At 36.4% G+C, this 22,341-nt stretch overlaps 1 protein-coding gene across 3 annotated transcripts in view; it reads left to right on the forward strand.

The window, feature by feature from the left end:
* IL1RAP (interleukin 1 receptor accessory protein) overlaps nucleotides 1-22,341 on the forward strand; it is a 137,179-nt gene that overhangs the window by 88,470 nt on the left and 26,368 nt on the right. For all 3 annotated transcript variants that reach the window (XM_081537265.1, XM_081537247.1, XM_081537256.1), the window contains 3 exons: nucleotides 2,606-2,891; nucleotides 7,222-7,408; nucleotides 20,855-21,020. In XM_081537265.1, the coding sequence (XP_081393391.1) occupies nucleotides 2,606-2,891; nucleotides 7,222-7,408; nucleotides 20,855-21,020 (639 nt within the window). The remainder of the gene's footprint in view (nucleotides 1-2,605; nucleotides 2,892-7,221; nucleotides 7,409-20,854; nucleotides 21,021-22,341) is intronic.

Below are 22,341 nucleotides of genomic sequence, written 5' to 3' on the forward strand. Positions count from 1 at the left end.
AGTCTTCTAACTTTCTTGTTTATCTTCTATTTATTTTTCTTTGTATTCTACTCTTTAGAAAATTCTCAATTTCAACTTCCAAATAAACCATTTATTAAAATTTACCTCTCTTCAATCATGTTTTCAATTTTAATGAGCTTTTTGTTTTTCTCTGAATATTCCTTTGTTGTATCATCTTGTTCTTGCTTGATGAATACAGGAGTTACCTTATCTCTCTGAGGATGTTAATGATAGTTTTGTTTTCAAAGATTTCTTTTACTTGAATAATTTTGGTTTTATCATTTTTTTTTTACAATGCTTCTTTGGGTGTTACTGTTAATAGTAGAGATTTTTCTCAGATGTCTCCTAGGGCTGTTTGTATTTAAGCAGTGATTAGGAAGGTGATTAGAAATTCTAAGTGTGTGTGTGGGGTTTGTTAATCTTGAGCTTTTTATGTTGAATGTTATGGCTGTACAAGTTGTTTAAAAAAATCCTCTCTTAGTAAGATTGTTAGATCTTTCCTCTGAAAGTTGTCAGGTTTCCTAGAGAAGGTTCATTCATTCTCTGGCCTGGAGTGTAAAGGTCTGGGTGCTCCAATCCTTGGAGCTCAGTGAGAAAGGTTACTGAGTGCTAGGAGGGTGGGGTTGAAACAAAAAATGTCACTTTTTGACATAGCCTTCATCCATTTCTCCTTATTTTACTATTTCATATACGTGCTTATTTTTAAGGTATGTGGTTGCATTTGCCAGGATAATACAGATTATTCATATTGGTAATAAGCAATCCTAATTCTCTGTGACTTAAAATAGTAAAGCTTTGCCGTATGCCATCTATATCAAGGGAAATAACCTAAAGGAGTCTCAATGTTTTCATATTTGCTAAGGCAGAAGAAAAGGAAGCATAGTGAAACATACTCTGGCTCTTAAAACACTCAACACAGGTGACACTTGATACATCATTTTGGCCAAAGTGAGTCACATGGCATCCTCTTATTTCAGAAGGACATAAAAGTATAATCTTAAAACATGCCTAGGGAGAGAACCCAGAAATACAGGGCATTAGGGTAGTAGTGATTACTTATCTTGATGCTGACAGTTTCTCCTCCTGATGTTTTTTGCATTCTACTTTGCAGATTGGTTTGTTCTCCAGCTTTCCTCTCCTCATTTAGGACTTTTCATTTATGGGACAAACTGGTCACCATTTTGTCCCTTATGGTATTGCTATTGTCTTTCTCTTATTATAGTTATTACTTGGGATAAGGTCTTGAAAAATAAGTTTTAGTGAAGTTTCATTAGGGATGAAATTAGATACATGTATTCAATCTGACTTACTTATCTGAAAAAAAAAAGAAAAAAAAACTGTAGTCAAAATTTTCTATAAACTAAATGACCTAATTCTATAGCTGTGCAGTGTGAATGAAAATATATTTAAAGAATGTTATGATATATGTTTAATTAAAATATTTAAATATCAATTTGTCTTAATGTTAACAACATTTTGGTCTTTCCAGTTCTTTTTTTGTATATTGGATTTTAAAAAGTGTTTCGAAATGAAGCATTACAGTTGTAAATAGTAGTAATTTGTTGAGTCTTAGAAAAGTCAGTTTGTTAAATTTCCCAGAGATCTATTATTTATTTAGAGATTTATTACTTACTTACAAAACATTTTGCAAGTCATAAATCTTCAAATTCTTTGCTTTTATCAACATTAGTCACTGTTAGTTGTTTTACTAGCTGTCTGTTACCCCCAAGATGTTGCCTAACAAATGATCACAAACCTCTTTTAATTTATTACTCATGTATTATTGCTCATGAGTCTGTAAGTTGTCTGGGCAGTTCTAGTAAGATAAGTTCAACTCAGTTGATGCAAGCTGGGCCTTCTCTTGCATCTTTGATCAGCTGTGGAAAGGTCTGACAGTTCTGCTTCTGTAGGGTGTAGCTACCAGCAGGGTGCCTAAGCTCTACCCTATGTATCTCCTTTTTACTAGAAAGCTTTCCTGTGTATTGTAGTCAGTCTGATATGTACAACAAGTATAAAGTATATTGAATTTTGAAGATTTATTACAAAAAAGAATGTAAGTATAAAATATTAATATTTGTGATGTTTTAGATGTATCAAGTTTAATAAAATATAAAAATTAATTTTACCTGCTTCTTTTTATTTCTTTAATATGGCAATCAAGACATCTAAAATTAAATATGTGGCAAGCATTTTAGTGCTATTGGACAGTGATGATCCAGCCCCTAATTGGGAGACCAGGGGAGAACTAGGAGGCTTCTCTTTTTAGTTACGATCTTATCCTTAGAATTGCCTTTGTCCCCAGAGGAGTGAAAGAGCACATGATTTCTTGTCCAGGTGAGATTCTCCCTCATACCTTGCTGGGTTCAAAGGATTGAACTATCAGATCACACTGTTATCCAAGAGATAGTCAAAAGATGATGAAGGAATGAGAGGAAGTCATCTCTTCACAACACAGTTGTCTATTATATGCATTTATTAGAAAGAGGCTAATTAATATGACCAGAGAAGAGGGTCCTGAAAAAGGTTGGGTGTATCCTAAGGAGAAGACATGTTCCTTGAAGGTGAGATGATTCAGCTGCCTTTTCTTTCTTTTTGATTATTCCAGAACGCTGCGATGACTGGGGGCTAGATACCATGAGGCAGATCCAAGTGTATGAAGATGAACCAGCTCGTATCAAGTGCCCACTCTTTGAACACTTCTTGAAATATAACTACAGCACAGCCCATTCAGCAGGCCTTACTCTCATCTGGTATTGGACAAGGCAGGACCGGGACCTGGAGGAGCCAATTAACTTTCGCCTCCCTGAGAACCGCATTAGTAAGGAGAAAGACGTGCTCTGGTTCCGGCCCACGCTTCTCAATGACACGGGAAACTATACCTGCATGCTAAGGTAGGCTGACCCTTGTGGTGTCTTTCCCTTTTTGCTTTTGTTACTGAACCCTCATCCAAATGATGTGAAGCTGGGGAGGAGAATAAGGAAGCATTTTTCCAAAAAGAGTTACTCTTCACCTCTTTGGCTTAGCTGAGATTAGCTGAAAGAGATGTGCAGAGAAAAAGGTTGAGCTTCTGAGAACATTCTCCATTGGTGGTTCCTTTTCAAACCAGACATACATCAGAGTTGTCTAGAGATAGAGGTTTATTCATATGTTCCTTTTCCCTGACACTGGAATCTACCTCCACTTCTGAATCACTTGGAGATGTATCTGTTTCCCTAGACAGTGAACAGGGCTGGCAGTAGAACCCATTCATGTTTGTTATTCTTGACAGTTTTTAAAGTGCCTAGTACAGAATAAGGGCTTTGTTGGTGGCTCAGCTGGTAAAGAATCCACCTGCAATGCGGGAGACCTGGGTTCGATCCCTGGGTTGGGAAGACCCCTGGAGAAGGGAACAGCTACCCACTCCAGTATTCTGGCCTGGAGAATTCCATGGACTGTATAGTCCATGGGGTCACAAAGAATTGGACACAACTGAGCAAAAGCCTCAGTGTGCCATATAGGTGAAAGAATATTTGAGACACATCAAATCTACTTGAAACAATGGTTTTCAAACTTTTCACCAAAATTTCCATATAAAGCAAATGAACACCAGATCTCTGGGAATCTAAGAATATAATCCAAAGCATTCTACCATTACTGCAAAATTTATTACAAACCCACTTTTTTTTCTTCTGATGGTTCATGTAGATTCTGCATTTTACTTCATAGTATACCAATTTTTCTTTTACAACAGATTAATATTGTTTTTGCTCTGAAAAAAATCTTGAAAAATCTGAGGTTCCTCTGAAAACTAACCATTTTAAGGCTTAGTTCTTTGACTCCCTGAGGTCCCCTTTTAGCTTTCAGGCTTTACTTTGTTTTTTAAACTCCCATCTAGGTTATGGATATCTTAAAACATTGTTTCCTACCATTTAATAAGTACATTGGTTTTTCTAGGGCTTCCATTACAAAATACTGCAGATTGGTGGCTTAAACAGTGGAAACATGATTTCTTATAGTTCTAAAGGCTAGAATTCCCAGATCAAGGTGCCATCATGGTTGTTTCATTCATATCTGCTTGGCTTGTAGAGGGACATCTTTTCTCCAGGTCTTAGCATTTCCCCCCCCCCCCATGTCTTCTGTGTCCCAGTCCTCTCTTCTTTTAAGAGCATCAGTTATATTGGATTAAGGTCTACCCATATCAACTTGATTTGACTTAATTTCAAGACCTATCTCCAAATACAGTCTCATTCTGAAGTAATCAACTTCAACATATGAATTTGGGGTGGAGAACACAACCTAGACCATAATAGTAGAGCTGGATGACATAACAATAACAGAAGAATAGGTAATCCCATACCTTTTGAATGCTCTTTGTCTCTCATGGCCATTAACTGTTCTCTGATGGAGAACCATAACTATATTTTGATAAATTTAGCCAATGTTGTGATTTAGTGAAAAAGCACTTCTTTATCACAAAAAAAACCCCACATATTAATCAATGTGACCTTGGAAGTCTCTTGTTACCTCTTAAGTCCATTGAGGCTTTCACCCCTTCTATTTCATTTTATTGGATTGAACTCTAGACTGGGGTTTAGACTTCCCAGGAGCTCATGTGTCCATTGTTTATGTTCTAACACAGATTTGGTATCTATACCCACAAAATGAAAAAGTTGGCCTAAATGTTCTTTGAGCCCCTTATTATCTTTGACAATTAACAATCTAGTAACATTCCATACATGGACCTCAGCAAATACCTGGGAACAGGTTGTCAGTAGCTTTCTGGTTGACCTTTGTCTCTGCTATGCATTCTAGTGTTTCAGGACCTCTATTTCTTTTTCCTTACCAACCTACTACTTCTCTAGAGCTCTCTCTCAAATGTTTTCAGCCTTCTTTTCATCATAGGAGCAGGGCTCATGATCCTCCAGGTCTGAGTATATCTTTACTGTTATTTTTCAGTTTCCAGATTGCCATCTCTTCAATTCACCTTCTGCCTGTCTTCTACATCTCTAAAGAAAATTTGAATTGAACTTATCTGGTGGGGGCATCAGAAGCCTCCCATAATCCTGTGGCGATTCTTAAACTGAGAATGACATTAAGCTGAACCATGTGAAATCATAGGCTTGATGTCATTAATACCATAAAGCTCAGGTTCATCTTCTAGGATTTTACTGCTTGTATTCTTGCTTCAATACCTCTATTAAGATAGCATTCATATTTGACTTATGAAGCTGGAAAAGTTAGTCTAACAATTGTTCATCATTTTATTTTTATAGGCAGAAAATGTATCTTATTAAGCTGAAGTTTACCTTCTGTAATGTCCACCTATGGAATACTTTTTCTTCTTGGAAGACCTTTTGTTATTTATAGACAAAGATCATGCTTACCACTCACCCTTTCCACCTTATTACCATTGTCATAAGTCATCTTTAAATGCTCTTTCCTCCCATCTTGGGAAGGGGAATAAATTCTCCCACACCTTATTTTGGATTTAGTCTTAGTTCATGAGTTACTGAGTATATAAGATGTTTTAAATATTGAGAGAAATCACAAAAGAGGGTGAACAATTAACAACCCATTTACATATCACCCTAAAAAATCACTTATTGTTATTATCTATGTTCTTTTCATTGTTTTCCTGTATGTAATACAATTTTATATCTATCCCATGTAGCTAACAAGTATTTATTCAGTGCCAACTGAAAATATAGGTATTGTGCTAGATGCAAGAAATAAAAGAAAACACATATGGCATGCCATGTGATAAATTCAACCAAGGAATTGTCCGACATGCTGAGAGGATGAAAGTCTTAATTTAAATATAGGGTGACATAAACCTCCAAATGAAAGGTAGGGTGATGGGTGAAGAAGAACCCTCCAGGCAGATGAAATGACTTATGTAAACATTAAAGACATAAATACAGTTCCCCAGCCATCTAAACACATTTTATGCATTTGTTAGTTTTTGCCTTCATGCTTGATTATATATATATATGTGTGTGTGTACAACAACTTTGGATGGTTGTACCATGGTTTTTTTACAGGCTTCCTTTTCATATGCATTTCTACTGAACAGCAAAGGATGGACATTTTTGATCATGTGCTCCCTTTATTCTCACTTTTCCTACTTCTGTCATGTGAAAAAATCTCCAGAAATAGGGTGACTAGGGCAAAGTTTAAGGCTTTTAAAAATACTTTTGGAAACATTTCTTTTCCAAAACTTGTTTATACCATTATCAACCATGAGTTAATATGCTGTTCTTACCTTTGCCTTTCCAGTACTAGTGTTATTAAGAGTGTTTTAAGGGCAAAATTAAACATTTTATATCCCAGGTGACTCAGTGATAAAGAATCCACCTGCCAATGCAGGAAACACAGGAGATGCAGGTTTGATCCCTGGGTCGGGAAAAATCCCCTGGAGGAGGGGGAGCAACCCACTCCTGTATTCTTGCCTAGAAAAATCCTGTGGACCAAGAAGCCTGGTGAGCTAGGATCCGTGGGATGACAAAGAGTTGGACACAACTGAGTGTGAAAGACTGAAGGCAGGAGGCAGGAGAAGGAGGGGACGACAGGGGACAAGATGGTTGGATGGCATCACCAACTCAATGGACATGAGTTTGAACAAGCTCTGGGAGATGGTGAAAGACAGGCAAGCCTGGAGTGCTCCAGTCCACGGGGATCACAAAGTGTCAGACACGACTGAGTGATGGAACAACAGGTATATATGTGTGTGCGTGTGTATATATATATATACATACATACATATATATATATAAATACACATGAAAGTGAAAGGCGCTCAGTCGTGTCTGACTCTTTGCAACCCCTTGGACTACACAGTTCATGGAATTCTCTGGCCTAGAATACTGGAGTAGGTAGCCTTTCCCTTCTCCAGGGGATCTTCCCAACCCAGGGATGGAACCCAGGTCTCCAGCACTTCAGGTGAATTCCTTCCCAGCTGAGCCAAAGGGAAGCCCATAAATACATATATACACACACATATGTGTATTTAGGAGTATATCTAAAAATGTAAGTATTTTAGTTTATCAGTAGTAGTTAATTGTGTCTGTCTTTATTTTGTTATGTCAATTGTTCTAGGAAATATCTCCATAACACATTTAATTGTTACATGAACTTAATATATAAAGTCTCAGTACATAGGAGTACTTCACTTCGCTCATTTCAATGTGTTTGCAGCATGAAAACAAATGAGACTGCCCATTCACTGCATACTTTTCTTTTCAGGAATACCACCTATTGCAGCAAAGTTGCATTTCCTCTGGAAGTGGTTCAAAAAGATAACTGCTTCAATTCTCCCATGAAACTTCCAGTGCATAAACTGTATTTAGAATATGGTGTTCAGAAGATCTCTTGTCCAAACATAGATGGATTTTTTCCTTCTAATATCAAACCAAACATCACTTGGTATATGGTAAGCAAACTAGAGGTCATTTATCCTCTCTAAAATAATAATGACTATTTGTTGAATTGAATTAATATAGAAACTGAGATTTTTCTCATCATGATTTCTTCCTTAATAACTTCACACAAATCTTTTACTGCTTCCTCACTTTGTACCATTTTAAAGGAAGTGGTGGAGACTTTACCTCAACTCACCATGTCTTAAATTATAATCTCTGGGCTACCAGAACTATCTTATTTCTATTAACTTCTTATGAAATACAATTTGAGAAATATTGCCAACTTCTACTCACTGCTGAGTGAAGTCAGAAGCTTCACCAGAAATTCGTCTGGTGAATTTCTACTCTTTAGTTAATCAGTACTGTATTTAATACTTGTATGTGTTTTCATGGTTGCCCTCCTTTGTGGGCACATTCAATCTGTGATCTGTTTGACATCTGAGACCTTAGGAAAATATTTAATCAAAAATGAAAGTATTGGGAGATGGCATTTGTGGCAGCAGCATAGTTTTCTTATCTCTTCAAATGTCTGCCTGAGCCAAATCCCCAAACTCCTGAACAACATTTAAAACAAAACACGATGACAAGTTATCCATAAGAATCACTTTCAGTAAAGCAAGTGATATAATCACTAATATGACCCATATAGCTTCAGTGTCTTATAGAGAAGGAAGCAAATGGAAATGGAAATAATATGGTATCTGGTAGGCTCTAGAACATGAGAATCCCAAAAAGGCCAGTGGATGAATTTGAGAATAGCAGTTGAAATTGGGAGGGGTTTTGCCCTCTATAGAGAGTAGATCTGAAAAGCCTATAGCTAGACATTCTGAAGGAATTGAAATAGTTCTTGTGCTTCAGAACTCTGTAAAACAACCACTCACACTGAGGAAAAACTGCTGGAAGTAAGATCAAAATAAGCAGGGTCAGGGCAATGGAGAGGATGGAAAGAGAACTGGCTGAGAATAGAAGAGCAGAACAGAGTCAGGAAATCTCAAGAGCATAGTTTTAAAGAAGGATCTCTGTGAAGTTGAAAACTTAAGCTGAATCCTAAAGCTCAGGAAAAGCTAGTTTTACATAATAATGAGCAACAAAAATAATCAGGAAACCTCTCTGGCAGTTCAGTGGTTAAGATTTTGCCTTCCAGAGCAAGAGGTGAAGGTTCCACCCCCGGTTGGGGAGCTAAGATCCCACATGGCTCATGTCCAAAAAATCAAAACATAAAACAGAAACAATATTGTAACAAATTCAATAAAGACTTTAAACATGGTCCACATTAAAAAAAGTCTTTTCAAAAAGAAGAATCAAGGTAAAATCCCATTCAAAGCTATAAGAAAAAAAGCAGAACAAGAAGCAGAATAACATTTCTATAGAAAAAATGAATGCGTGCAAGAAAGACATATTTGTAACTTGTTTCAAAAATTGGCAAAAAGACATTAAGAAGTGATGAAAGATGAGAAAGAATAACAAATAGAATAAAAAATTCCAGAAATTATATAACTCAATAAAAGCTTAGAAAAAAATAATTTCAAAAATATTGCTAAACTAAAAGGAACATAACAGAAAATGAACACAATAAACAATACCTGAAGATTAAAAAAGTGGAAGATAGAAAATTTTTGATCAAAAAATGATTAATAAAAATAGAAAGGTTAGAATGGATATACCAATATCATGTAAACTGTAAGATGATTGATATTATGAGATACAAAGAAGAATTTTTAGAATAATAAAAGGGTGAACTCATCCAGAAGGCATAAAAATAATAAAAATATATATATATGCTTGGTAACAGTGTTTCAAAATATATAAGGAAAAGGTGAAAAAATTAAAAGAAGAAACAGACAATTCTATAATCCTAGTTGAAAACTTAGTATCTGTCTCTGTTTAAGCCATTAATGAAATGACTTAGGAAGCCAAATTTAAGAGTTTTTCATTGGCCAAAGATGGAATAATTTGAACTTTAGTAAGGATATTAACAGGTTGCATCTCATGAATTGTTTAAAATCCATAAATTTATAGTGATATTTCAAAATATGGCTGTATTTGGATGTTAATAGGAAATAAAAGTATTATCTTGAAAACTGGTAAATAAACAGGAAAAATATAAAGATTTTATTCTGCTTTTTCTGTAAGAAATGTACACTGAGTAATGAAATAATGCAGGGAAGGGCTTCCCTGGTGGCTCAGACGGTAAAGCGTCTGCCAGCAATGCGGAGACCCGGGTTCGATCCCTGGGCTGGGAAGATCCCCTGGAGAAGGAAATGGCAACCCACTCCAGTAGTCTTGCCTGAAAATTCCATGGACAGAGGAGCCTTGCAGGCTACAGTCCATTGGGTCACAAAGAGTCGGACACGACTGAGCGACTTCACGTCATATTTTTATAAAAGTATATAATCACTTTGCAAACCCCAATGAATTACTAAATCTAAGCATTATACATCGAGTGCTACTATCATAAGAAGAGAAACAGCCATATTCCTTTTAATGAAAGAATACAGCATTACCTGTATTTGTGCCAAATGGGTTAAATATGAGTCTGATAAAACCTGTGGCTCCTGCTGCCATTTTTCAGGAAATACAGAGAACAGAGGAATATATTGATCTGCACCATGAGTTTGCAGTCAGCAAAATCTTAATAGTGAGAAGCTCTATAGGCCAAATGTTTTATGTTCGTCAACAGATAAATTGGAAAAAAAAAAAAGAAACATGGAGTGGGAATGAACAGATTAAAAGAAACAAAATACATTTAAAATGCTTTAGTAATTGAGACTATAGTATCTAAGGATACACATATGAATAATAAAATTGTAAATGAAAACAAGGAGTGATTTCACTATGAAAAAACAGATAGTTGCTATTTTGGGAGGTAGTAAAGAAGGTCCAGTTGACATGGAGCATGTGAACACTTTCAAAACTGACTGTCAATGTTCTATTGCTGGACCTGAGTGGTGATTATAAAAGTATTTGCTTTATACTAATTCATTAACTCATACATATGTTTTGAGTGTTTTTCATATATGCTTTATTCTGTAATCAAAGGAGACAGGAAAGAAAGTGGAGGTGGAGAGGACTGATTTAAGAGACATAACAACCAATTGCAATGTATGGACCTTAAGCGGATCATGGTGTATTCAAAAAAAGTTGTAAAACAAGTTAGGAGAAAGTCGGGGAAATATAAACACAGAGAGAATGTTGATGACATTGATGAATTACTATTACTTTTTAAATTACAGTAATGGTAATGTAGTTATGTTTGCAGAAGGGATCTTGTCATTTAGAGGTACACACAGAAATATTTATGAATTAAACTACATAATGTCTGTGATCTGTTTTGAAATAATATTGGGATGCAGTGAGTAGATATAGATGAAACAAGACATAGCTTGAACTGGTACTTTTGACATTAGATACAGGTAAAGGGATCATTGTATATTCTTTCTATGAGTGTACTTTACCATGGTTCAGTTCAGTCACTCAGTCATGTCTGACTCTTTGCGACCCCATGAATTGCAGCACACCAGGCCTCCCTGTCCATCACCAGCTCCTGGAGTCCACTCAAACCCATGTCCATTGAGTCAGTGATGCCATCCAACCATCTCATCCTCTGTCGTCCCCTTCTCCTCCTGCCCTCAATTTTTCCCAGCATCAGGATCTTTTCCAGTGAGTCAGCTCTTTGCATCAGGTGGCCAAAGTATTGGAGTTTCAGCTTCAAAATCAGTCCTACCAATGAACACCCAGGACTGATCTCCTTTAGGATGGACTGGTTGGATCTCATTGCAGTCCAAGGGACTCTCAAGAGTCTTCTCCAACACCACAGTTCAAAAGCATCAATTCTTCGGCGCTCAGCTTTCTTTACAATCTAACTTTCATATCCATACATGATCACTGGAAAAACCATAGCCTTTACTAGACGGACCTTTGTTGACAAAGTCATGTCTCTGCTTTTCAATATGCTGTCTAGGTCGGTCATAACTTTCCTTCCAAGGAGTAAACGTGTTTTAATTTCATGGCTGCAATCACCATCTGCAGTGATTTTGGAACCCAGAAAAATAAAGTCAGCCACTGTTTCCACTGTTAACCCATCTATTTGCCATGAAGTGATGGGATCAGATGCCGTGATCTTAGTTTTCTGAACGTTGAGCTTTAAGCCAACTTTTTCACTCTCCTCTTTCACTTTCATCAAGAGGCTCTTTAGGTCTTCTTCACTTTCTGCCATAACGGTGGTGTCATCTGCCTATCTGAGGTTATTGATATTTATTAAAAGAATTATATTAATAATTTTACATTAATAAGTATATCTTCCAGTTTAAAAGAATATATTCATCTATTTATCTGTGGTAAGATCTCTCATTTCTAATGAGACTCTATTCACTTTCTGTATATTTTGAATAATTTATTGTCTGAATAAATAATTTTACTTTCATGCATATTCTATTATTTTCTCCTATTTTTCCTCACTGAAACATCCCTCTGCCTGGAGCATCATCTTTTTCTCCTTTAGAACAGATGAAATTCTACACCTTCACAAAATGTTCCCTATTCTTTCCAGTTGAAATAATTTTCCCTCACATACCCTTATATAGCTATTTATTTGTGACTACTTCAGTGTTACTTTTAGCTTCCTTTATTGTTTTATAGTCATTTATTCATGCATATATTCAACACCTACTTGTTGAACATCAGCTGTATTCAATGCAGTATATATCGGCAGTCTGGGGAGGACATGGTAATGAATGTGATATACTCCCTCCTCAGCATAGTTTCAAAGGATTTCAGTTTAATTCAAGAAAGTTTATAAATAAGAATTCCTATTCTTATCGAAAAGTAGAATAATGAGTTCTATAAGAGTGTCAAAGAGAATTTATTATTGGTTTTAAAAAGAGAGGTTTACATATAGGCATTCTATGAGTTTGACTGTTTCTTGAGGGTAAAATTGTGCCATATCCATCTCTGTATCTCTGATAATTCCCAGATCTCTGGCTTTCCTGATTGGACAAGAGTCAGTGCTATTAATCAAGGTATGAAATAGCAGAGGAGGAACAGATTTGGGGGGCAAGTAATGAATTTAGATCCTGTCATATGAGTTGGACTTATCTGTGTGACATCTATATGGCAGTGGCTAATAGTGGCTACATGTGTATGGGTCTGAGCTTATTAAAAAAGAACTCAAAACTGGAGGCAGAGAACTGGATGTGTTTATGTGATAGTTGAAGCCTTTAAGTAGACAAAATAAAGTGAGAAAAGGGCTAAGTTACAAATCTGGAGGGAATGTTCATGGGGTGAATGAAACCTGAAAGCCTGGAAAGGAGACTAAGAAATAAAATCATGACCATGGCAGATGCCCAACAATGTGCAGGTGATTAAAGCAGATAACCAGTAACCAGCCATCCTTTCTATTCTCTGATTATGAAAAAGTCTTCTATTGATGTGTGTTACACTGCCTTTTATTTCTTTACATTTTGGTAATTGACCGACAGCTTTACTCCTAAGAGTGCTTCCATTCTGGAAATAAAATCAAGTTTCTTGGTAACTGCATTCTCCAATCACTGTGTAGCAATGCTGCTACTTTTTTTGTTTATTTTGCTTTCTACTTTCAATAGTCACTCCCTGCATCCACCAAGGTATCTTGGCCCTCCTACAATAGTCCTCTTTGTGGTTGCCAACTGAATTCCTTACCTTGACATTGTAGAAATCGTCTCTTTTAGCAATACAAATTAACTCTATAGTAGCTAAAAGACACATTCATCAATAACAGCAAATTTGCTTCCCTGTTAGTGGAAGGATGAAAGCTAATGAATTGAAAAAAGGAAACTAATGTTTCTTTCATTTTACTCAACATTCAAAAAACTAAGTTCATGGCATCCGGTACCATCATTTCATGGCAAATAGATTGGGAAACAACGGAAACAGTGAGGGACTTTATTTTCTTGGGTTTTAAAATCACTGCAGATTGTAACTGCAGCCATGAAATTAAAAGATTCTTGCTCCTCGGAAGAAAAGCTATGACAAATCTACACAGCATATTAAAAAGCAGAGACATTACTTTGCCAACAAAGGTCCATCTAGTCAAAGCTATGGTTTTTCCAGTAGTCATGTATGAATGTGAGAGTTGGATCATAAAGAAAGTTGAGCACTGAAGAATTGGTGCTTTTGAACTGTGGTGTTGGAGAAGACTCTTGAGAGTCCCTTGGACTGCAAGGAGATCAAGCCAGTCAATCCTAAAGGAAATCAGTCCTGAATATTCATTGGAAGGACTGATGCTGAAGTTGAAGCTCCAATACTTTGGCCACCTGATGTGAAGAAATGACTCATTGGAACACACGTTGATGCTGAGAAAGAAAGCAGGAGGAGAAGGGGACGACAGAAGATGAGATGGTTGGATGTCATCACCGACTCAACGGACATGAGTTTGAGCATGCTCCGGGAGCTGGTGTTGGACAGGGAAGCCTGGCATGCTGTAGTATGTGGGGTCGCAGAGTCAGACACGACTGAGTGAACTGAGCTGAACTGAACTGAATATTTCTTTCATTCCACTAGGGCAATACATTGTGCTATGTACTTTAAATATCATCACACATTATAGTCATCACAATACTTCAAGGTAGATATTATCCTTATGTAGATTAGGAAACAGATGTTTGGAGATACAAACAATAATCACTAACATTTATTGAGCACAGGAATTCTCAATGCTTTAATAATTTCACTCAGTTATCTCAACTCAAAGTAGACTATTTTTTCCATTTGATAGTCAAGAAAACTGAAGTGTGGAGTGGTTGAGTGATTTGTCCAAGATTGAACACTATGCAATCTGTATCAAGAGCCCAGACTTTTACATTATTTTATATAATCTACTCAAAGCAATCCAGCTGATAAGATGAGAATCTGGAATTGCAGACCAGTTCTGTGTGGTTCCAAAGCCTGTGCTCTCCAGAAAGGCCACAGAGAAGGTTGATCCAGTCTTTAGTTCTGGGACAAAGGGCACTTTGAAGGGGAGGACTATCTTTGAACACAGATTGGGTTGTAGACTGGACTGTGAGACATAAGGAAACCTATGAAAAGAGGACCCTGGGAAATCAGAAGGAGCTCAGCAGAACTGAGATTGGAGGGAAAAGAAAATCCAACATTTCTGTCTTGGAGTCTTAGGGAAATGGGGCAGGATTTTGCTTTCTTCCTCCACATGTCTTCCCTTCTCTCCTGCTGTCTTCTGCATGGCACGGTTTTCTTCATCCAGGGCCCAGATTTCACAGTTCTCTAATTCAACAGTCTTGTGAGTGAAATCGATGTTCAATAAATGTTGAGTAAGCCAGAATTTGTAACTAACCTGAAAAAGCAAACTGCAGTTTGTAAGTCTTTTATTGAATTTCAAATGGCCAGCTTCTGAAAGAACTTCTGAAACACAACATGTATATAAATTGGAGGCTGCCTGTTTATTCACAGAGCCTACCAGATATATAGTGGTCATGACACAGGTAAGTATGATCTTGCTGTTTTCACTATTATTGTTAAATATTTTGGACACATGAACTTTAAAATAAGACAAGTCATTTTGACATTCGTATTAATGGATGGTTACTCTTCCTCGTTGTTATAATTGTGTATTTGAATTTTTTTTTCCCCAAAGACACTTTATGAAAACAAAGTCAGTGTTCCCTTTCTTCCTGAAGATTGGAGAGACCACTTTTTTGAATGCTTTGGGTATTACATTTATAGCAGCTGCTGAAAAGCTTTCAATTGCTATTTAACAGTGTAGCTATCATTCTGGATATCAGTTTTCAAAAAAAGCTTGTTGTCCGCGTCCTTAGTATAATCATTAAAATTGGCATTTTATATCCACCTTTAATTTTCAGTATAAAATTCATCACAATTGGTTGGATATTGTTTAGAAACCTGTCAGGAAATAGGAAAATCTTTGGAAAGTGCCATCATTAAAGCACATTTCTGAAACACTGCCAGGGTTGGCCTTCTTGTTGGCATAGCCATATTATCAGGAAGTTAGTGCACGGTCTATGTAATAAATATTATTTTTAAAGTACTCATTTCAATTTGATCTGACAACTTAATTTGGTTGGTTCTTTATCTCTTTCCTCTCCCTACAGTCCCTATATCGTGATATTTAACCTTTGGTATAAAGGAAGTATGGTTTCCCAGGTGGCTCAGTGGTAAAGAATCCACCTGCCAATGCAGGAAATGCAGGAGACATGGGTTTGATCCCTGTGTTGGGAAGATTCTCTGGAAGAGGAAATGGCAACCCACTCCAGTATTCTTGCCTGGAAAATCCCATAGACAGAGGAGCCTGGTAGACTACAGTCTATGCAGTCACAGAGTTTGACACAATTTAGCATAGCACAGCACTTAGTCTATTATATAAAGAAAGTATGATCATATTTTCTTTCCAAATTATACATATTTAATTCCATGCAGAGGAACCTAGCAGGCTACAGTCCATGGTGTCTCAAAGGGTTGGGTGCAACTATATGACTGAGCACACACATACACACAATTCCATATATGCATATATGCACACAGCATTTTGCATATAGTTTCAGAGCTTCTGAGGACCTAAAGGTTCATCTTTCAAACTTAAACTCAGTTCAAATATCTGTGATTCCTTGAGGGTGAATTAGGCGGGATGAATCACCCACTGTATGTTTTGATGGCACTTAATTTATATCTCATCTTTGTTACTGTAATGATTGCATTCCTCTCTTTTGTATGAAGTAGTGTCTTCTCTCTTTTGCTTTCCCGTGATTATCAAACACATATCAAAAAATTGAGTCAATGTACTTTGTATTTAGGAATTGATTAAAAATTGAATGAATTAGTTTGGACTAGACGATATCACGGAAATAAGGGCCATTTCTGTTTTTACTAGCTACTGAATGCCTAACTTCTAACTCAAAGCCAGACACCTAGAGGGGATTTTGTCAATTTTTATTACACAAATGTTGTGTGACATAGTTCTGGTCACTGAAAATGACTGGTGCATAAAACTCTCGTGAGTCTTTTTAAACAACTGTGGTGTATTTTATAACAACTTAATTTGGGGAGCAAAAAATGTTAGTAGATATTTTTGACTCTTCTATCCTCGTATCTCAGCTTAACTCTTTTTATCCTTACTTCTACTTTCCCCACTCATTCTACAACTCACCCATCCCATATCTTTATTAGTCTGTATACTCACCATCTTATCATTTGCATTCCACGTGAGCCTGCAGCTCAGTGTATTGTGTCTTTGCTTCTCTGGTTCAGTTTATAATTTTGATCATGCAACACCAATATATTGAGCATTTACCATGTGTCCAGCATTGAGCAATTGCTGGCTGTGCAGATGAAGTACTAATCTGCCTGCTCCCCCACTTTACTCCCTAGAAGTAAATTTTCTGAGAAAGAGATAAAATAAATGAAAAGAGATGATTATGTTGAAGTTAGTTAAGTGCTAACATGGAGAGCAAAATGCTATAAGAGTAATGAAGGGATGTTGTTTGTACTTTTTTCTGTCCTTGGAGTGTACCTCTCCATGTCTCCCCTCTTCCTGAATAACTTAATAATCTACCCATCCTTTAAGATCCAGTTCAGATCTTCTTTTTCCATGGAGATTTTCTAAATGTTTTCTGTTTGGTCTTCTTCCTCCACTTCCCCACCCCAGTATGCCTTTCACAGTATTTGTTGCCGTCTTCCCCTAGACTGCATATCTCCATCTGTAGGTTAAGAACTGTGTCGTTTCCATTATTGTTCCTTAACGGAGTTCTTTAAAAACTGTAGGCTTATTGAATGGAAATATTTGTTCTTATTTAGTCATGCCATCTGCCCACCCACACCCCATACCTCATCACATGATTTATTTCCTCTCAAGGATCTCAAAGTCATTTCTTGTGCTTATCTTTACCTATATACTGCGGTAGGTTGCCAAGGCTACCATTATGTGGTTGAAGAGTTGCTCTCCTATTTAACTTCTCTCTTTCAAATTCAGAATGAGGAAATGATGGCGCAACTCAGTGAATGACTTGTCTTCTAGTCAGATGTCTGCTTCATAGTGGAATCCACATGTTGTTAACCTATTTCTTATATCTGGAGATGTATTTTTATTATTTTGGGATATCAAGATCTCTGTTCATTTTTTTTCCTGGATTCCAAGTGAATGATTTTGAAATCACCAAAAATATGAATGATTTTCAGGAATAATTCATTATGTTCAAAAATTCTCTTTATGTCTTAGGTCCATGAAGGGCCTCAAGAAGCAGATGCTTATAAAAAGCAGAGCTCATCAGATACTACAGGCTAAAGTTAATGGGTGTTTTTAGTTCAACAATGCCCTGAAGCTACCCCCACTACATACATAAAAACCTATAGTGTATATTTTATTCATTTCCTCTTCTAACATGTTATAGGTCTAATAGCTTTTTATTGTTTTTGTTGTTAATTTAATTTTGAATGATCAGATTTTTCTGAATAGTAGATTAGACTCCAAAGTTTTCCACTCCTTTGTATGGAATGTTCCTCAATTTGAAATATTTTTCCAATCAAATCAGCTCCAAGAAAACCTGTCCTACATTTTTATATTACCTTATGGAAAGAAGAGAAAAATCCCAGAGAACTTGACTTACAACACTGACACATAGAACCAATGATGGTCAGGCATGTTCAGCCCAAATTTCAAGTTCATCCTCAAGAGTTTGGAATAAGGTGAAGAGAAAGAGGATTCTAGCAAGAGATCAACACACACTTGTTTTGTAGCATTTTCCTTGCAATTGAGATGTATCAGATTCCATTTCTCTGTTATGAGAAGTCCATGAGGCCTGACTCTTGTTCTATTCAGTGCTGTACTCTCAGAACCTGAAAAAGTGCCTGGCATGCAGTTTATTGATTAATATTCAAGGGTGAATGAATGAACGGGAAGACTTTGAGTCTGAAGCATTTCTTTATAATTGTAGCACATACTATATCTCCTAAAGCAGTATGTTTTAAATAGTTTTTACATAAATGATATTTGGTGAGTTAAAAAAAAATTTTGTGTGTGTTTTTGTTTTACTGATTTGAAAAATATGAAATATTTTTAACCTTTTGACTGTCTTGGATTTTCTTTTATTAGAGTATAATTGCTTTACAATATTGTGTTATAGTTTCTTCTATTGACATATATATATATACTGCAATGTATAAAAAATATTTTGTAACATTTTTTTAAGGAGTGCTGTTGACAAATTTAGTATTAATAGCTAACTTCTCATACCAAAAACTATGTTTTTCAAGATTACCACTAATTGTAAGAATTAAGCTCATATAAGAACCACATCACACTATTAATACTGGAACTGGCCCAGGTGGGTCAGAACCACAGTGGTTGGGGAGATAGTGTCTGGTAGGATTAAGAGCAAGTCCCTCAAACATGTAGATCTTGGTTTAAATTCTAGCTCTGACATTGCCTGGCTCTATGATAATGTCAATCACTTAACCTTTATAGGCCTTTGTATTTTCACCTATAAAATGGGCATAAGAACATTCTAGACTTGCTAAGTTTGGAATAAGGATACAATGATGCAGTACACCTAAGCATAGTTCAGTTCAGTTCAGTCGCTCTGTCTTGTCTGACTCTTTGCGACCCCATGGACTCCAGCACGCCAGGCCTCCCTGTCCATTGCCAGCTCCCGGAGTTTACTCAGATTCATGTCCATTGAGTTGGTGATGCCATCCAACCATCTCATCCTCTATCATCCTCTTCTCTTCCTGCCTTCAATCTTTCCCAGCATCAGGGTCTTTTCAAATGAGTCAGTTCTTCACATCAGGTAGCCAAAGTATTGGAATTTCAGCTTCACCATCAGTCCTTCCAATGCACAGGTCTCGGTATAATTTTTTTCGGCCTCAACAAATGGATGAAGGTTAGTGTTCATTCTTCATTAAGAAGCGAGTGAAGGACCTTTACTCAGCTGTATAAAAAAATTGGGTTTTAGCTCTGTACTGTTATCTAGAATATCTCTTTATCTATCTCATTGTTTTCCACCTGTAAAATTAAAGCATATTTAATCTGATTTGTCTACTTCACATGGACTTAAAAAAAGCTAAGCTAACACATGAGAGAGGAAAATAGCTTTTAACTGTTTAACCAAAAGGTGCTAGAAAAATTAAATAGTTCTATAGATAGTATAAACTCAATTTAAACCAAATATGACATAAATTTATTATAAGAATACAGGGTTTTATCGCCTTATAGTTTGTGATAACTTTAGAGTGTTGAAATACTGTGCTGAGGTGACAATTGTCTAGAGGCACTGCTTATCAAAACAGGATAAATTGTGTTCATATTCAGAAAAACAACTGAGTATATGTCATCTTCCTTTTGATGATCATCACCATGAATCAAAGTTTAGTTCTGTTCTTAAAAGATGTTATTTCTTGTGACAGAGAATTACAAAATGTGCCACTTAGTGTAGCTGTCATATTTCAAAACATATGCTCCAGTAATTGAAGTAAGAAAACCTTGAGAATACAAGAATTAAAGTTAAATGTATGAACATAGGAAATTGAAAGTACAAGCTGGTAATAAACTCTGAGACTTTTAAAGATCTGGAGGACCTTAAGGATGCCCAGTTCTTTTTGTCATAAATAAAGTATTGATTTTTAAAAGAAGAACACAAATTTTTCTAAAAGTAAATGTTCAATGCATATTTTTGTCACATACAATGTATTGGTTGTTTTCTTTAAAGTAAAACAATACAGCCAGTTAGTGGGGCTGAGAGATCCAAAACAGGATTCTAGTTATGTTGAATGAGATATTTCAACATCAGAATTTTAAAAAGCAACTGAGTTATGTGAAAATATGAATTAGAGTACAAATAAACTCTTAACTTTTGCTAAGACTCATAAAATATATTTTACTTTTAAATTCTGGAGTCTATACTATTCACGTTAAGAAATGGGATAAGTAGAAGAAAAACAAAGAAGTTTGGAAATAACTGATCTAGTGATTCAACAGAATGATCAAGAATGCCAAAACAGGACATCTAAAGCAGAGCCTAGCTTGTCAGCATGACTGTACTCTGAGTTAACATAATCAGTGAAGAAATATTGAAAAATAATTGTTTTTTAAGTAGCAGTGTATGCATTTGCTTAATCTTCCTTAACCACTTTTTTCTTTTTTGAAACTTTGACCTTGCGTTACTATTAACTTGAAATTCCCGGAATTTGATACTAGGTCTTGAGACAGTAACCTTGTGCTTTTGAATTCATATTTCAGTTTAAGAATTTTAATGTTCCTTTTATAGAAAGGATAATGAAAATTACTGCACTCTTTCTTAGCAGAAACATCATCAAATATAGGACCAAAATAGTTTTGTAAAAAGTGTAGCCAGCATAGATATGTCTGTGTTCTGTGCAAACTTAGATGTACATATATGTGTTTGTATATCTTCTATGCATGTATCTTAATAGTTAACATATTTTCCTTTACTTCTTCTTAGGGCTGTCATAAAATACATAACTTTAATAATGTACTACCTGAAGGCATGAACTTGAGCTTTATCATAGCCATGGTTTCAAATAATGGAGATTACACATGTGTGGTCACATATCCAGAAAATGGACGTACCTTCACTCTCACCAGAACTCAGACTGTAAAGGTGGTAGGTAAGCATGATTTGTATTAAGTGCACACAGAAAAGTACAATAATTTTGTTCAGGCTCTTAATATTTTGTTATAAAGAAGTATGTAAATTCTGAAAGAAAAGTGGCTTAGCTTTTATGTTTACTGTGTTATTCCAAGGTCTCAGCAATTCCACATGCATAGCACGCATATAACAACCATTGTTCTACTGAATGGATATGTGGATGAATGAAGTAAAGACAGCTTGGGGAGTGAAAAGAGTGCCAGGCATATCTGTGCTCAAATTATACCATTGTCACTTATTAGCTGGTGGGCTGCCGTCTATGGGGTCGCACAGAGTCGGATACGACTGAAGCGACTTAGCAGCAGCAGCAGCAACAGCAGCAGCACTATGACTTACCTATACTCTGGGACTACGACGGCCTAACATTTGATAGAGCTCAGAATATTAGAAATAATATACACAATATGCTAGTGCTGTGTGTCTTAAGTCAGTTCCAGGGAAACAGTAGAAGCTCAATGACTAATGGTTAATATTGTTGTAAAAAAAAAAACAAAAACAGTTTTTTACTTGAATTAAGTAAACTATGAATTTTGGGGGTACTAAAACCTTTGTAGCTAGTGCTGAAGATATTTGTTAGCAGTGTTCAACCATTGCTTTGTGGATGAGAAACTAGAGAAGTGGAAAAGATAGTGTATAAACAGAATCAACAGGCTCCTATCAGACCTAGAAATCAAGATAACCAGTCTCAGGATAGATAACATTTAGAGGAGAGCCCTAAATATAATACTACTATGCTCACTGTAGGCTTCCCTGGTGGCTCAGCGGGTAAAGAATCCGCCTGCAATGCGGAAGACCTGGGATTGGTCCGTGGGTCTGGAAATTCTCCTGGAGGAGGGCATGGCAACCCACTCCAGTATTCTTGCCTGGAGAATCCCCATGGACAGAAGAGCCTGGTGGACTACAGTCCATGGGGTTGCAAAGAGTCAGACATGACTGAGCAACTAAGCACAGCATGCCCACTGTATCGCTAATAAAAATGACACCAGATCAAAGTGAGTTTTTTCATACCCTATATTTTAATAGATGGAACCACTGAGGCCCAACAACAGAAACTAACCCCCTTAGAGAAGCCCCCTGTGTTAGTGGAAGAAGTAATTCTAAATCCCAGGCTTCTGGCTCTTTTGTTTAGGACTTTCTGTACTAGTCTGACACCAAGTTCAGCATAATGTCTGAAAGGGCTTTAACACAGTGCAAATAAAATTCAAATCAAATAATTTTGTAATCACGCCCCCTCTTTCTGTGCTTACCTTTGAAATACTACTGAGCTGGGGACTAATACA

Source organism: Giraffa tippelskirchi, chromosome 2 (genome assembly GCF_054371585.1).
Source record: "Giraffa tippelskirchi isolate mGirTip1 chromosome 2, T2T-mGirTip1v1.2.pri, whole genome shotgun sequence".
Taxonomy (NCBI): Eukaryota; Metazoa; Chordata; class Mammalia; order Artiodactyla; family Giraffidae; genus Giraffa; species Giraffa tippelskirchi.